This window comes from Somniosus microcephalus, chromosome 1 (genome assembly GCF_052327205.1).
Source record: "Somniosus microcephalus isolate GS21.2 chromosome 1, FLI_Smic_1.0, whole genome shotgun sequence".
In the NCBI taxonomy this organism is placed as follows: domain Eukaryota; kingdom Metazoa; phylum Chordata; class Chondrichthyes; order Squaliformes; family Somniosidae; genus Somniosus; species Somniosus microcephalus.
The window spans coordinates 382,480,081-382,498,535 of record NC_140987.1 but is presented as its reverse complement, the minus strand read 5'-3'; the positions used below and the strand labels follow the sequence as shown (position 1 = coordinate 382,498,535).

General features: G+C 43.9%; 1 protein-coding gene across 1 annotated transcript in view; it reads left to right on the top strand.

The window, feature by feature from the left end:
• Nucleotides 1-16,951, top strand: part of f8 (coagulation factor VIII, procoagulant component) — a 76,379-nt gene extending 59,428 nt beyond the window's left edge. The window contains exons 20-25 of the mRNA XM_085996457.1: nt 7,554-7,639; nt 9,271-9,426; nt 10,856-11,000; nt 13,388-13,533; nt 13,761-13,943; nt 16,704-16,951. Coding sequence (XP_085852583.1) covers nt 7,554-7,639; nt 9,271-9,426; nt 10,856-11,000; nt 13,388-13,533; nt 13,761-13,943; nt 16,704-16,859 — 872 coding nt within the window. The 3' untranslated portion in view covers nt 16,860-16,951. The remainder of the gene's footprint in view (nt 1-7,553; nt 7,640-9,270; nt 9,427-10,855; nt 11,001-13,387; nt 13,534-13,760; nt 13,944-16,703) is intronic.
• Nucleotides 16,952-18,455: the final 1,504 nt, after the last annotated feature.

The following is an 18,455-nucleotide window of genomic DNA, read 5'->3' as shown; positions in this document are numbered from 1 at the left end:
GGAGCAAGGAAGCCGCGGTACAGACAGGCTGGGGATGCAACGGCGTCGTGAGACAGCTAGACCGCGACCGGCGAAAAAGGCCGGGCAGCGACCGAAGCCACGAAGCGCTGCGACCGGGGGCGTAGGCGCGGGAAGATATAAAAACTCAGCCGCAGCCGGGGAGGGAAGCACCGGACTGCGAGACGGCTGGGAGAGGCGTTTGGGAGCCGAGCGAGCGGGAGAGGCAGAGCCGATCAAGGGAGACTGCGCGAGAGCCAGTCCAGCGGCTGAAACTGTTCTCCGTCAACGGGGTGTACCCAGCGCCGGTAGAGCCGAGCGAGCGGGAGAGAGACAGAGCCCGAGCAAGGGGAACTGAGCGAGAGCCAGCCCAGCGGCTGAAACTGTTCACCGTCAATGGGGTGTACCCAGCGCCGGTTGCCCTGCCGAGAAAAGGGAAAGCACTGAAGCTGACGCGCAGGCTGTGAACCTGAAAGCCAGCGGCCGTCGCCCGTGGGGAAAGTGTACCCCTCCCGCCAGGGGAAGAAACGCGGGAAGCCGCCATTAGGTGGAGAAGAAGACAGAAGCGGGGAACCGCCATTGAAGTGGGCGGGGAGAGAAGATAAGCGCGGGAAGCCGCCATTTTCGCGGGAACCGCCATCTTGGAAAAAAAAAAAAATTTAAAGAAATAATTCGTGGTGTTATCAGGAAGAGAGGAAGATGCCTAAGTGTGGTAACATCAACGATTTTAATTCCGAGGTAGAAGACTGGGCCACGTATGTGGAACGCATTGAGATCTATTGTGAGGCCAATAAAATAGAAGAAGATGACAAAGCTATAACCTTGCTAAACTCGATGGGCACGAAGACATACGAGCTCTTGAAGCATCTACTAGCACCAGCTAAACCAACGGATCAGACTTTCGATGATATTGTGACTGTTCTGAAGGATCACTTGAACCCCACACTGTTGATGTTGGCGGAACGATTCAAATTCTATGCGAGAACGCAACGGAAAGACGAAAGCAACGCAGAATACTTGGTCGAACTGCGTAGACTAGTGAAATACTGCCAGTTTGGAGGGAATCTGACAGAGGCATTGCGAGACAAGTTCGTGTGCGGGTTGGCAAAGGAAGGAACGCAAAAGCGACTACCCGAAGAGAACGACCTTACACTTGACAGGGCTGTCCTTATTGCAGCATCGCACGAAGCCGCAGCGAAGGGAACTGCGGAAATGCAGCTAAAGACAGCAGCACTAAGTGTGGATCAAATTACCTCAACAACAACAAAATGCTATCGTTGTGGGAAGACAACACACGACCAGAACCAATGCTGGTTTAAGAACCAGGAATGTAGGAAATGTGGCAAACTGGGTCACATAGCTAAGGTATGCCGGTCAGGGAAGAAGACCAACAACCAAAGGACCAACAACCAAAGGAAGCCATCACAGGAAAAGTACAACAAGGTACACAAGGTGGCTGAGAAGAGTTCAGACGAACAGAATTCAGACTCAGACCCAAACGGCCAGGAGCTGGGTAGTCTGAGAATTCACAATGTGAGTAAGGAAGCTGACCTACAAACTATCTGGGTCATGCTAAAAATAGCTGGAATCCAAGTGAAAATGGAGTTGGACACTGGATCAGCTCTATCAGTCATAAATCGAAGGGATTACCACCAGCTATTCTCACATATACCCTTAAGAGATACCAAGTTCGTATTGCAGACATACACGGGGCATAAAGTATACCCCATGGGAAATATAAGAGTCAAAGTGAGAGATAGGGGTAAAGAACACCCAAGAATGAACTTATATGTACTACATGAGGGAGGACCACCACTTCTAGGACGGGAGTGGATCAAGAAAATAGACATGGAATGGCACTATCTAAAAGCCATAACGAGTGAGGACTCGGTGCAGACAATCAGCTCAGATTCTGAAACGGATGACGATAAGACCAACCCAAATATGAAAGACAAGGCTGAAATGGACTTGCCGACGAAGGTTGGAAAAACGAAGGCATGCATAAAGGCTTATGCTCCAGAGAAGAACAAAGTTTCAGACCAGAACTCCACCGAACAACGACAACCTAGTTTGACAGAAAATTCTGAGCCTGTTCAAGTTACGGACATATCCATGACGGAAGAACACCAAGCTCGGACTCAAACTTATTTCAAATTACGACAACAATTAGAACAATTGAGTTACCGTCTCGTACAAGAGATGAAAACAATGAAAAAGTTCTATGACACCGAATGGGAGAATCTGGAAAGACAACAGAAGCAGCTAGCTCAAGCAGAGAGCGACCATAGAGCCATCGTGACCAATTACCGATCACATCTCCCTTATGCTGTTCAGGAGTTAGAATATTTGCAGGAAGAAGCAAATGAAGAGGAATCTTCAGGAAGCCAGGATTTTATTCCAGTTCTTCTCTACGACTCCTTACAAGCAGAGTGTGAGAAGTTGAAAGAACAGTATGAACAGGCCCAGGCTACAATTCTGGAAGGGTAACTCGGCAACCTCCGAAAAGCTAGTTTCAGTGGAAGCATATGAGCAACTGAAGGTTGAACATGAGCAAGAAGTCCAAAGGCTGCAGGAAATTCTTGATGAGCTCAAGGCCAAGACAGACTCATCGGTAGAGGTTCCATCCATAGATGAGAAATTAGAGGTGAAAGACATGGCAGAACATGAAAGACAAGATGTACAAGAACTCATAAAAATATTAAAGGAAACCCAAGACAAATATGGGGCGGCAATGACCGAGATTCAACAACTTGAAGAACAGATTCAACTGGGAATCCGTTCAGTGGAAGAAAAGGGAACTGTAAGAAACACAGAGACTGTAAGAATGGCCTCTGAACATGAGCTAGAGAGCATCAAGGCGCAACTTCTCCGAGCGCTGGAAGCCAAAGTACAAGAGGAAAAGAAGGTGAAAGCATTGGAGGAAAAGGTGGATGAAATGGAGAAGACTCTGACCCACAGTGTTCCCGTGGAAGAGTTAACGGTCAGCCAACTCCTTCATATGCTGAAGGACAAGACTCTACAATGGGAACAATCTGAACACGAGCTTCAATCTTCAAAGGGAAGGAGTTCGGAGCTCTCAAAAGTTATGGAAATAGCTGAGGTTGCAACACAGATTTTACAGGGATGCCAAAAGTACGCTGAATCACGTCAATGTGAACAGCAGAATGTTGAAACAGCTGCTCCAGTAGAAGGATTGAATAGCCTGATCAATCAATCCCCGAGGGAAGGGGAAGTATTGAAATCACAAACGAGGTCATTAGTGAAGGATTTGCAGGAAACCCAGGAAGAGCGGGATGAATATGAACGCATGAAGAAGTCTCTTCAGGAAAGATGTCTAGGGAGGGAACAACAGTCGGCTAACGTCCAGTTGGGTACGGAAGAAGTAGCAGGCCCTCTCGCTAGACTAGCTCAGGACGACACCGAATATTACCATGACCTGTTGAGTGACACGGAATATTACGATGACTTGGTCTGCCCAGCTTGTGATGAAAACTCCCAAAGTGCAGAAATCAGGATGAAGCACTTAAAATCTAAGGAACATAGGGAGATGGTGGCGCTACAGCTGGCAGCGGATAAGGGAGCCCTGAGAGTCTCCAAGAAGCAGAAAAGAAAAAGACGAAGCAGAAGACGATAACCATCTAAATCATTATCACTTCTATCAGATCATGCACGTGGGCCCACGAAGGGGGCCAAATCAGTTGGAAAGTAGGAAAAATTACCAAGGCAGTCCAGCTGTTTGTAAAAGTCAGCACTGCTGGTTCAGCAGGACGGAAGTTCAAGCTGTTAAGCCAAGGGAAAGACTATTGGATGAGTCACACTAGAAATGTGAACTGGCTACACCACAGAGATGTTGTTCGGACCGAGTCAAGACCAGAGACTGAATCTGTGAACTGTTCCCGCAGAGACTGAATCTGTGAACTGTTTCCCGCAGAGACTATATCTGTGAATTGTTTTACATGAAGTTGATTGTATGTTATGTTTAATGGGGAATAAGTATGTTGTAAGCTAAAAAGGGAGGATTGTAGTGTATGTACCCGTCTACCTTTAAGAGAGCTATTGTATGTAACCGTTCACCTTTAAGAGAACTATTTTAGGTGTGGCACTACTTTGTTTGGCTTCTGTATACGGTAATACCGACGGTGACCACACCAGTATATAAGTGTTGTGCCAGGAGTTATTGGGCAGATTCGCCCTGACCTTCGAATAGTAAAGTCCTGTTTTAAGTTACTCTTGGAGTCTGTGTATTAATTAACTAAACAACCCACAGACTTTACAGGTGGGGTCCTCCTTTAAATATGCTAATCAGAGTCCAATGACATCACTCAAATTCCAATGGCATTTTAACTCGGCCTGAGCGGGCAAGTCATTCCAGATATAAAGTGTACCGGCAACATGGTAATGAGACCCAGTGGTTAAACTCACCTTGGCCTCATGCTGCTGCTAGCAGGCAGGAAAACTGACTCCCACAGTTTCCCACCAGAAATCCCCTGGAACCTGATAGCTACCCTACTCATTTTCCTAGAACTATTCCAGCATCTGCTTGGCCATAGTCAGACAGAAAAGATGAGCTGAATGGTCTTGTGATTTGTGTTCGTTGGATAGCTGTGCATTCATAAAATCAATTGTGACAGTGGCTAACCAATGGACAGCTTATAAAAGGCCACTTACTGAAGATTTACTTGGGGTACCTGCCTAATGTTTCAGTGGGTAAATGCAGTGTAGTGTAGTAAATGCAGTATAGTGTATAGCCACACAAAGCAGGTAACCCAGGAACATTGGTGTACGGTCCTCTACAACTCACAAAAACTTGTTAACTAGCCCTCCAGCCCAAATAATTGCCGACCCCTGACCTAAACCCTTCATGATGTTGAACACCTCTATCAAATCTCCTCTTGGCCTTCTCTGCTCTCAGAAGAACAACCCCAGCTTCTCCAGTCTATCCACATAACTGTAATCCCTCATCCCTGGAACCATTCTAGTAAATCTCTTTTGTACCCTCTCCAAACCCTACACTTCCTTCTTAAAGTGTGGTGTCCAGAATTGGACACAATACTCCAGCTGGGGCCAAACTAGTGTTTTATATAGGTTTAGCAGAACTTCCTGGCTTTTGTACTCTATGGGCTAGATTCTACTCACCGAGACGCATTGGGGGCGGGACTGCTGCCTTCCGGGTTCTAATACCGCCCCCAGCGACGTCCGATGCACAGACACTATTTTCCCCTGATTGGCCTTGTTAAGCCTGCCCTGTGGGCTTGCCGGCCAATTAAGGGAAAGTCGGTGTCAGATGACGTTGGTTGATGACGCTTCATCTGCCGGTTTTCTTAAAGGCACATGAACGATAACTTTTTGACAGATGTTTTGACAGTGTTTGACAGCATTGAGGTGCTGTCAAACACTGACAATCACTATACACAGGTGAGTCCTTGTACCCAGGCTCTCCAATGACTCTCTCCTTAGGATGAAACAGATGGCAGCTGCAGGTGAGATTACAGAAGCGATCTGTCACTTCTCCCATTGAGGTGAGGCCACACAAACACTTCAAAGCTTGTCACCTACAGAAAAATCTAAACACATTAAAAATGACTTTCCCAACATTTCCTTACCTCTGATACTCACCAGTGTCCCATTGCATCCTTCACAGCACTTCTGCAGCTGTCATCTATACACCAACATTACAACAGACCCACAGCACGCCTCATTTACCCTGGTGGGGTTCCCCAACGTCGGGAAGCCCGCAGCAGAAGTCTCAAAATTGGAAAAAGCCTCTTAACTGCCTGTTAACTTTCTCTTCCTGCCGCTAGGAGTCTGGTCCCTGTGCAAATCGGGGACCCAACTCCCGGGAAGATTGGTTGGAGGCGGATTGGTAGCGGGTTCGGGACCCGCTCTCATTCTTTTTGACTTTCCCAGCAGTCCCACCTCCTCAGGCCTGGTAAAATCCAGTCCTATGCCTCTATTTATACCCTGGATCCCATATGCTTTATTAACTGCTTTGTTAACCTGTCCGGCCACCTTCAAAGATTTGTGCACAAGCACTCCCAGGTGTCTCTCTTCTTGCAGTCCTTTTAAAATTGTATCATTTAGCATATATTATCTCTCCTCATTCTTCCTACCAAAATGTATCGCCTCACACTTTTCTGTGTTGAATTTAATCTGTCATGTGTCTGCCCATTCCACCAGCCTGTCTATGTCCTTTTGCAGTCTATTGCTATCTTCCTCACCGTTTACTACATTTCCAAGTTTTGTAGCCCACTAGCACTCATAGAATCATAGAATGGTTACAGCACAGAAGGAGGCCATTCAGCCCGTCGAGCCTGTGCTGGCTTTCTGCAAGAGCACTTTAGCTAGTCCCACTCCCCTGCCCTTTCCCCGTAGCCCTGCATATTTTTTCCTTCAGATACTTATCCAACTCCCTTTTAAAAGCCGTGATTGAATCTGCCTCCACCACCCTTTCAGGCAGTGCATTCCAGATCTTAACTACTCGCTGCATTAAAAAGTTTTTCCTCACGTCGCCTTTTGGTTCTTCTGTCAATCACCTTAAATCGGCGTCCTCTTTTTTTTTATTCATTCATGAGATATGGGCATCGCAGGCAACGCCAGCATTTATTGCCCATCCCTAATTGCCTTTGAGAAGGTGATGGTGAGCCACTTTCTTGGACCGCTGCAGTCTGTGTGGCGAAGGTACTCTCACAGTGAGTTTGTTGTAGTGGTTTTTGGTGGACCTGAGTGGCTTGCTAGACCATTTCAGAGGGCAGTTAAGAGTCAACCACATTGCTGTGGGTCTGGAGTCACATATAGGCCAGACCAGGTGAGGACAGCAGATTTCCTTCCCTAAAGGACATTAGTGAACCAGATGGTTTTTACAACATGTCCTCTTGAAGTCTATCACTATCATCCTCACTGTTCACTATACTTCCAAGTTTTGTGTCATCTGCAAATTTTGAAATTGTGCCCTGTACACCCAAGTCATTAATATATATCAAGAGAAGCAGTGGTACTTGACCCAACCCCAACTTGGACAAGGTACCAGAGGGTCACCAGCCTCATGGAACACTACCTCAGTGTCACAACCCTCAGGAGAGGAAGAGAGAAAAGAGTAAAAATCTGAAGGAGAGGAAGTTACTTTTGGGTGCTTATAGGTAGTGTCTGTAAAACAGACTCAAATAAGCAAATATGTATGTTTATTCACAAATGTGAAGATGGAACAAGTTCAACTTGTAACAAATATACTTGGAAATAATTTGATTTCACTATAAATGCAATTACATTTATAATTCTACAGAGGAATCATGGGTGGATATTCATTCCCGTAATTATACGGGACTCACAGTGGAGTCCTTGTTCCTGTAATCGTATGGAAGTTGGGGGGGGGGGGTGATTTCCTGATTTTTGTTTACATTTTAATTTACATACAGTACTTGAATTCTGTGTCAATTCTACCTGGTTTAAGGGGCAGCTTGTTATCTAACCCCATTCATGATCTTTATCCAACTGACAAGTTGGGTATGACAATAAAACTGTCACTAGTACCTGAGGTTCACTCTTACTGGATTTTGTAGGGAAATGGACACCTCAATTGGCAAGGTTACACAACTCTGGATTCACCAACGCATGGCGGGGCAAAGGAAGCCGACCATGGATTCAGGTACAATTGCCAACAGGGGACTGTATTGGATTTATTTCACTGTAAGCTATATTTAAACACAACCTGACCTCCACAATTTGCTATCGAGGGCAGATGGCCTCATAACATCAGATTGCTAATAGAAGTAGGGGCTACACCTGAATTAAAGGGATCTGTTTTCACTAAAAAAAAGTATTTGGACAAATATTTTTCCTTTTTTAAAATTGAGAGACCTACTGAAAAGGCAATGTCACTAGTGCAGGATACCACCAAAGTTGTAAAGGAAAGAAGGCAATGTAAATCCAGCAGGAATGATTAACGTTGCGAAGCACTAATTTTGAAAGATTGTAGATTGAAGGAGGAAGAAGTGACTGAGGGAAGAAGGAGTTCCATAGTTTTGAATCTTTACTGCAGTGAGTTACATCCATTTTCTATAAAGTCGACATTAGCAATCTTACAGATTTACTGACAATGTCATTCACTCCAGATAAGATAGTAAGAAGCTCTTCTGAAAGGGCCAACCTGCAATCTATAGTAAGTACATGTTGGGAAATGAAGATCCTCATATCTATATCAAAATGAGGATACTGTGCTGAAAATTCTTCCCCCACCCCCACCAACAATCCGGGACAATGAAGACACTGTCACATGATGGGGTGAGGACGACACTTGTGAAAACAGCAAAGCACATGTGAGCAATATATTCTCCCAGCACAGGAGCTTTACAGAAGGGTGGAGGAATATGCGATGACAGCAACATTTTTCGGCTGTGCAAAGATGACATAAGAGAAATAAAGCCATTATCTACTTGAGAATCCTTTTACCATACATTTGCTGGTGCCACCATACATTTCTCCAAGAATTTGTAGGAACAATGAGGAAAGTAAGGGCTGTTACAAACCCTTTATCTGCACCATTGAGAATACCGCCCCCCCCCCTTCCAATTCTGTAGAGAAGTCACGTCAAGTGCAGATTTAGTATTAGTATTGGGAGGCATAACATTTATCAAAAGAAGAAAAGTAAGCAGTTTGCATCCAATGGCATAGGCAGGATTTTGGGGGGGGGGGGCAGTGTTTGGATATGAACTTGTCAGACCAAACACAACCACTTCAAAAGCTCTATTTTTCAGATAAGAATTTCACAGTAAGATTCAAGTAAAAACATTATTACTTCCATTAATATAACAATTCAAATAAAGCAAATTGTAAGAAAATTTTGTCGGACAAAAACTCAAGCACAAAGTCCAAGCGCCAGTTATGTGTCGCTCGTCTTATAAATAACTTTGGTACTATTCACTGAAATAGCCGGTGAACATTTAGAAATGCAAGCCCAACTTTTCACGATTCAAATTGCGGAACTGACTAGCTCTGGAAAAGCATTTGTTGTTTCTGTGTTTTATCAAGTGATCTAAAACACATTCTTTTGAAAGAAGGAGTGGTCCGATTAAAAAAAACATAGAAATGTCGAGATGTGTTTGAACATTCCCTCTGTCTATGCCCATGCTTGCTTCCCTTCCATTTGTAATCTATGATAAATGCTTACTGTTGCTTTATGCGAAAAGTAGTATCTCAGGATTTCAAACACTTTGAAAAAATGTAGCTTTTCAATTTGTTTATTGAATCCTAACCGTTGGCTTGGTAATGTGCTTCCAGGTTGATTTAAAAACACCAATGTTAGTTCATGGAATAATTACACAGGGTGCCCGCCACTATTTTAGGCACCTCTATATGGATCACTTCTATATTTCCTACAGCCTGGACACCTATGCCTGGAAACATTACAAAAGCAATACCACCTTAGACATAAAAGTAAGTAACTTTTTTTCCTACAAAAAAAGCAGAATGAATTGGTGCATGGTGTCTCAGACTGGGTCAGAATTTCACCTTTCCCAAGTAATTATAGTGCTGAAATTCTTCTCTGCTGCCTTATCACTTGAAAGTGGATTCACGGGGGGTAATTTGGGCGATAGTGTAAAACGAGCGATATCGATTCAGCCGCATGTTATCCCAATTTTCATGTCCATTGACTGCAATGGAAATAAAAAACCTATGATGTGGGATACTGTTTGTCTGAATTTCCCCTGTGAGAAAGCAGGTGTCTTCAGGATAAACTCCAATCAAAGAATGAGGAGGACGACACCAAAGGTGAGTAATCTAACTTTCCCACTGTCCTTTGGTAAAGAATGCACCAAATAGTTTAAAGGCCTAGGCCTAGAAATTCGGTTGGCTTTGCGCCCAGTTTTCGCCCAAAGAGGGCTTTTGCGCCAATAGAGGAGTTCGCGCTGATATTCAGCGCTGCGGTAATGGCGGCGGTAGCCGGTAGCGCTGCGCCGGCACCGATGACGTCATCGGTGTGCGCAGTGCCCCAGTTCCGCCCCGATGCCGGCCCGAATCCCATATTCAGTGGCCGCCGCCTCCTCCGTGGCGGCCGCTACTTACATCCAGAGACCAGGGCCTTACTGCAGCCTTAGTGGGGCGCATAAAGGTGGAGGTGCGGCCGGCCGCTTTTTCGGCGGCCGCCTGCCCGCACCTCCTTCCCCGGCCTCCTCCACCACCACCCCCGCGGCATTGCCGGCTGCTTTCCGCGAGCCCGGCACTTCTCCATGGTGCCGGGCTCATTTGCCGGCACAATCCAGCGGCGATCTCCCCGTTGCAGGCACCTCCACCTTAAGAGAAGGAGGAGGCCTGCAGTACCGCAGCCTGCCGCACCGCATTGGGTGGCGCAGCGGCGCCTACAGCGCTGAAATTCAGTTTCAGCGCCCCAAGCGGGGGCGGGCACACCCTGGAATAGCGCCCAGTTCCGACTTGGGGCGCAAAAACCGAATATCTGACGGGCGCAACTGGCTCCGCGCTCAGCGCTAACTTTTGGGCGCAAACCAGCTGGCGGGCCCAAACTGAATTTCTAGGCCCTAGTGTTGTTAAATGGTCACTCAAAGAACACTGACCAGGAGATTTCCTCACTTCAAACATAATTGCAATTAAAGTCCTTTCAGTAGCGATAGAGCCAAATAAGAAAATAAACGAGAGGGCAAACAGAAATCAAGATGTTACAACAAACATTATTTTGAGTGGCGTTGTAAACAATATCTCCATTTCAAATCATTTTGAAACATTGTGGTTATGGCATTTAGATTTAACACCATTTTTAATCTTAATAAACAGGTCTCTTTAGTCACTGGCAAGAACCCTATATGCATCTTTACTTGCAAGGCTTCACATTTCCATTTTTTAATTCCAGATATTTGTGGGAAACACTGATGGAATAGGGCAGGTGAGGAACTATTTCATTCCACCAATCATAGCCCGGTACGTCAGAGTATACCCGAAGCCAAGCGTAGGACACTTGGCGCTACGAATGGAGCTGCTGGGTTGTGATCTGCAGAGTAAGTTCAGATACATAATCCCAATCATTTTGAAAACTTATCCCAGAATGGTCAGAATTGAAAGTAGAAAGAGAAAACAGGTGTCTGGCATGTTGCTAAGTACTTCTAAATGTGAAGATAGAGGAAGGGGGGGGGCGTAAAAACTGGTGATCACATTGGTGCACTGCACTAACAGGCCTCCTTTCACCACATTAAAAACAGCATTTAGTCGAGACTTGGGGTAGCTTCCCTATCTGACTGGCCTTCGGGTAAGACACGGTACATGGCACAGGTGAGCCTATAAAGGAAGAAAATACAGATACATTTAAAAAACATGGGTAAAAAGTAAAACTCCAAACAACTTAGTAATTGTGTAGTTATATTTAGAAACTTCTGCCTAGCTGTGTAAGATAGCTCCAGCAGTAACTTTCATCCCCTCAGATAGAGATGACACAAAGTGATAAGTACATCCTGGTAAAAAAAAAAATCTCGACTCTGCATAGATATACAACCTTAACTATTTATTCAAATGGACACAGAATAGTGTTCGCCATGTAGTGCAGTGGTCTAGCTTTTTGTGCAGCAACAGTCTACATCTAAGTGTTAATATGTGTTTTGTGTTAATTTTCCATGCAGTGAGTTCTCGGTGTTTGTTGAAGCACTAATCTAGAGAGAGAGAGAGAAGTTGAAAAGGGAAGTTTCTCTCCCTACCCTGTTACCAATTCCTTGTGTACCCCACTGTGTTTCCTGTTGTTCCCATTCTCCCTCATGCTGATTCTGTGCCTTACCTGTCACTCCGCACCTTCTCTCCCTGATGTTGCCGTCTTCAACCTGATTTCCTCTGTCCCTGCACTTATCTCTACTGACTGTCTCTCACTAGGCATTCCTCAATAACCTGCCTCCTCTCCTACACAGTCTGCCCACGCATCACTTCATCCTTCGTGCCAACTGATAGCGCTTTTCTTCTTAGAGCTAGCCACTCTTATTGGAATAAATTTAAGGGATGATGTAACATGTTGGTGCAGTAACATGGAAACAGGTAAATTCCCCCCAGATTTCAAATTGATCATCTCAATTGAGTCATCAATTGAGGAAGCGACAAAATATTAAGTCAACCCACATCACTTGTAAACTTAGAGAACAACTTTGGCCGCAACCTCTGTTGATGTTACTTGCTTAAACTCCCCCTCAGGGATTTAGTAAAATGGCATCAGCAGAATGAATGTACAGCCAGTGCTGAACTCAGACCAGGGTGGGGGTCAGTAAATGATATTAAAAAACATCCACTGCCCTACTAGTGACAGAACCATAATCCATTATTTGATAACATAGCAATGGTCGTTAGTCCACTACCGAGTCGTAGGATTTGGATTCAGTTCACAATACCTCACACACTGACTTCTCTCTCTGCTGTGCCACTTGTAGAAACAATGGCAGGTGGAAGCACTTCTCCACATGGAGGGAGAGGCAGCCTGAGGGACATCATCCTACACCTTGCATGGCAGCTCTTTACAAAGCACCACCTTGGCAGTAGGTTGCTCAATGCTCTCATCAGTCATAAACAGTGGGTGCTGGTCTCGTAGGAGACCAGCAAATAGGGTAAAATTAAAAGATGTACTTAAATAGGGCTAATCTGAATCCTTTTCCTATATGTTTTCCTACTTAAACAAGAAGAACTTCTTTTATATAATGCCTTTAATGTAGCAAAACATCCCAAGGCACTTAACAAGAGCGGTATTAATAAAAACATTTTTGACATCAAGCCACAGAAGGAGATATCTGGACAGATAGGTAGGTTTTAAGGAGCATCTTAAAGGAGGAGAGAGATGTAGAAAGGCGGGGAGTCTTAGGGAGGGAATTCCAGGGCTTAGGGCCAATGCAGCTGAAGGCATGGCCACCAACGGTGGAGCGATTAAAATCGGGGATGCACAAGAGGCCAGAATTGGAGGAGAGTAAAGCTCTCAAAAGCTTGTAAGGCTGGAGGAGGTTGCAGAGCTAGGGAGCGGCGAGGCCATGGAGGGATTTGAAAACAAGGATGAGGACTTAAAATTGAATTTTAGAATATTTTAAAACACTTAGCAAAAATAACATTCTACCTGGTCTTCAAATGAACAACTGAGTAAAATTCATTTTAAATGTTTAAATGTCTCCTTGCTGCCCACACAATTATTTGGTTTACAGCTTAAATCTAGCCTTTCAAAGCAGGAAGAACAACGAGGAGGAAACAGAATGTGCAAAGAAATCTTGTACCACTATTTGGAGGCAGAGAAGACATTTTATTTTGCATATGGATTTCTAATATAGGAAACAAACTCTTCCTTTGCTTAAAAAGTTTTAATGAGTTTACCCAGCTCTCTCAGCAACACCAGAAGATTGCACCCCAGTCTCTCTTTCTTTATGTTTCTCAGGTTGTTCTTTGCCACTTGGGATGGAGAATAGAATCATCGCAGACCATCAACTCAGTGCCTCCTCATTCTGGATTAGCATGAGTGCCTGGACTCCATCACTGGCTCGCCTCAACAAAGAAGGGTTCACTAACGCATGGGTACCAAAGGTAACAAAGAAAACAAATACACAAAAGAATGTAGGATACTCAGAAGTGAGTTACAAGCTGGAATCTTATGAAATGATTCCAGTGGTTTATATCGCAGAGGGATCCGTCTGCATTCATTTTTTAAATTCTGTATTATTTGAATTGCTAGTGTATTATTTCTGTTGCTGTACATAATAAAAAGAGACAATTTTGTGTAAATAAAGTACTACGAATTGTTTTCTACTCAGAGGAACAACCCACATGAATGGTTCCAGATCAACTTCCTACACAGGAAAAAGATGACAGGGATTATAACCCAGGGTGCCAACCACCTTGGACAGTCTATGTTTGTGAAGGAGTACATCATCTCGTACAGTGATAATCGTAACAGCTGGACAGTCATTAAAGATAGACAAAACCGAAAAGGAAAGGTAGGTTCTGAAATGGTTTGTAATAAGAGACTTCAAACCGAACTATTAAAGACTGATGGAATGTGGGTATAATTGTCGAGCAATGTTTTTGTTTATCATTAAAAACTGGACACATGTTCTGAGGTATTCCTTCTGTATTGTGTGTAAGTATGAAGCTTTCCCCATATCCTCAACCCCCTCTCAAACCCAAGAGACTCTCATCCCTCTTCTTTCTCATTTCTCCCCCTCTCCCACCAAACAGAGCAGACATGGGAGAGAGCCCAACTTACCATCAATGCATGGAAACAAACTTGCATTCCTAAAATGGGCACCATCAGCAGCATCTACCATTCGAGTTTGTTTTGCTTAATCACTCAGTCGCCTGAATGAGCAGCAAATGTAAATAGAGTTTCCATTATTAAGTGAATACCATTACTGCTGTACGTTTCATTGCGGTATGGGACAGTGGTGCTTGGAATTGAGACATTTTGAAGCCAGAGTGGCACAATCCAGCTGTGCAATACATGGTACCATCCTATCCAAACCAACTCCTCTAATCTGGACAACTACGTTCTTCAAATGTTTTCAACCCGAACTTGTCTATTGTTGAATCACTGCCAATGAACTTCTTTGCTGCCATATGAAGATCCTCTTGGGTCTCTTTATGCCAAGCACCATTCCAAATAAAAAGGCGCATATCTATATATATAAACGAATCGATCTGTCTGTCTATCTGTCTGTCCTTCTGTCTGTCTGTCCTCATGTGTGCGTCTGTCCGGCTATGCGCTCGAAAGTTATAGAGCATACCTACCCGCGCGTTACCTCCAAAGAAAGCTTACGCTTCCGGGACAGTCATAAGCGTATTTACTTTTCGGTCGGACGAAAATTGTTCGCGCCTTATGCAAAAAACCTTCAAAATTAAACTCATTATCTGCTACTTAGCATTGATTGACTGACGTCAAGGTTCCACCAATCCTGTGCCGTCACGATTGACCAATCCTACAGTACAGTCCCCTGATGGTTGGCCAATCGGTGTGTGTGTGTGGGCGGGACTAATCGTTTTCATCTCAGGGATGTGCCAGCCATTGTTTCACTGCTTCCAGCTCAAACTACTCTCCTTATCCAGCTTTGAAAAAGTTAGTATCTCTTTTAAAAATAACATAACATTTACCAAAAACGTTTTATAAGTACTTTCACTTTCATCCTTCAAGGTATTAAAAGGTATAAATGTTGCCCGGCAGCAGATTGAGAGAGGGACACAGACAGGGCCCAAAAGCCTGAGACTCGATTTAAAATGTTGCCCGGCAGCAGATTCACAGAGGGACACAGAGAGGCCCCAAAGCCTCGCACTCGATTTAAACTGCCTGGCCCAAAACAGCCCTGGCAAAGCCGGGCTCCCCCAGCTAGTATATATATATATATATCTGATCTTCTGCCCATCCCAATCTAAAACTGGTTCTTTCTTGAGAATTATTAACGCTTAAAAATGTATTTGCTGTTAGTTTTTAAATAGTTACCGTCTCTAGGGAACTATGTTGTGTCATTAATTAAAACTCTTGGTGACAAGAGCTCTGTGTCAAAATGAGATTAGGTATTACAATCCGGTTACTTGTGAGCACAACTCTACAACACAAGACAGCCAACAATTCAATACAAATTGATACCAACCTGGAAAACTCACTGAAAGAGGTATTAATAATAGAATGGTGTGGAAAATGTAAATATTACACTGGTGCAGTAAGAAGTGCTCTTCTGGGTTAAGGCATTGTTTGGGTAGAGGTAGTTTTATTCTAACTGACCTGAGAATGTTTGATAGAGTAGAGTGGAGGGAACTTCAAGAGAGCATGGAACAAGGCAACATTATATAGCTTGTCAAGCCTGTTCCTTCTACAGACCACAAAGAATCCATTCTATCATGGACATTACACAATTCATTTAACTGCTGAGAAAAAGTTCTGCAAAGTTTCTTTCTCCAAAGGTAAATCAGGCAAAAACATAGCCAACATATCCAGTCTCAAGCCTTCAATGTTCATTATTGACCATTTATCTTCCTGAACAAATCTCAGCATCTGAAAAATTTCACATTTCACACAGCATTTGATGATGTCTTCTGCATTTATCCCTATAACGCTTAATCCCATTCCTAACCAGATATTCATCCATCATTTTTTAAAAATTGTGTTAGTCAACAGAGTATTAACTGTTTTAGCTGAGAATCTATTCTACACTAATGAGCGGGGGTTCTAATCTCAAGTTTGTCCTGAAACTTATCGATATAAGTTTTGCACTCAGCTAATTAAGATATTTGCATTCACATTATCCATTCTCGTCATTTGAAAAACCTAGGATGATATCGCCTCTCACTTTTGTCTAACGAAAACATTTCCATGAGACTCTTCATAACTTAAAGAGCCCCAAGTCTTGGATTCATGCTTGTTGGTCTTCCCTGAACAATGTCCAATTAATCAAAGTCCTTTTGAACGAATTATACCCAAACATGCACACAATTTTCTAATTGTGGCCTCAGCAATGTTCTGTAATTTATTTTGACAATCAAATGGTGTTCCAATCCCCAGAATTAATGTTTCTCACCTTGTGAACAGAGTTGGGGGGTGGGAAATAAAAGTAAAACAAAAATATCTTAGGATGCTTCACAATCTGGCTGTAATAAGCTACTCCTCCCAGCTCCACTACAAGGTTCATCTGTGTTAGTCTAATGAAAATCCATCTTATGTTCTTTGAACAGATGCTGATCTATATCTTGAACTGTTCATTCCACAGGTATTTAAAGGGAACATGGACAGTAAAAGCCAGGTTCAGAACACCTTTGATCCTCCCATATTTGCTCAGTATTTGAGAATTGTTCCACAAACCTGGCAACGAAACATTGCCCTACGTGTCGAGGTATTGGGATGTGAGACAGAACAGAGACTTTAAAGACAAAAATAAATGTATTAAAAATGAACAAAACTAAATACATATTAAAGATTATTGAAAGAAAATGTAATAATAAATAACTACACTTCCAAGTTTTGCTTCTCTTCCAGTGTATCATGTCAATGTATATATGTAAATATGGCATTGTTGCCTAGCATGTATAGCGATAATCAATATGACCACTTATTTATCTATCCCTTTGATATCGGTCACGAGGTTATTATACAATCGATTTACTCTTTGTCTCCTCCCAAAATATGAGAGCACCCGGAGCATCGATTGATTAAACCACAAGCAACAATTATATAAAAATCAATATTACTAAAGGATCCCACAAGTATTGAGACTTTATAAAATCTCTCCTTCATAAATCTGTGTTCTTTAAGGATTTCTGTAATACTTATGAAGCAAAGACTGATTATCTGCTTTTCACAGGTAAATTGGCATCATTTTTGAAACTTTAATCCATATCTATTCATCTCACTCCTCTATTTAAAAAGAAAAAGACTTGCATTTATATAGCACCTTTCACAACCACCAGACGTCCCAAAGAGCTTTACAGCCAATGAAGTACTTTTGAAGTGTAGTCACTGTTGCAATGTAGGAAACACAGCAGCCAATTTGTGCACAGCAGGCTCCCACAAACAGCAATGTAATAACAGCCAGATAATCTGTTTTTGTTATGGTGATTAAGGGAAAAATGTTGGCCAGGACACCGGGGATAACTCCCCTGCTCTTAGTGCCATGGGATCTTTTACATCCACCTGAGAGGGCAGACAGTGCCTCGGTTTAACGTCTCATCCAAAAGGTGGCACCTCCAACAGTGCAGCACTCCCCTGGAGCGTCAGCCTAGATTTTTGTGCTCAAGTCTCTGCAGTGGGACTTCAGCCTACTGATGTGCCTCAATAAATCCGAGACTCGATGTTAGCGAAACAAAACAAGGCTTTTATTGACTTAGAAGGTAACACACAGAGGAGAATGTATCTTCCATCCAGAGGTCTGCCGTACTGGATGTGCTGCAGGCTGGGCCAGCTTACATAGGAGCCAGGTATGGGCGGAGCCCTACACACAGTACAATACAATGGAAATGAAACTGAAACCAACCACAGTCACAGGCAGAGAAATACTGATGAGTGATGAATGGAATATTTCATCACATTCACCCCTTCTATAGATTTAGTCTGTTCGGGGGTTTGATAGTCCTCTGCGACCGACGTGGCTGTTGTGGTGCCGCGGGTGTCGGCTGGGTGTCCCCGGTGGCCTCCTGGGTCTCTGCCGGGGGTGCCGCCAGGGTTGTTGAAGGGGTAGTTGGTGGGGGTACCGTTGGTCGATGTTCTCCCGGGGGTGATGAAAGAGTAGTGGGTGGGTAAGAGTTGCTGTGGTCGTTGTTGCTGCTGTTGTCGTGGTTGTTGTCATTACCGGCTGAGGCAACGTCTTTTATGGACACGGTGTCCTCCCTTCCGTCGGCGTGCCGGACATACGCGTATTGGGGGTTGGCGTGGAGTAGGTGCACTGACTCCACGAGAGGGTCCGTCTTGTGGCCCCTCACATGCCTTCGCACGAATACCGGACCTGGGGTGGAGAGCCATGACGGCA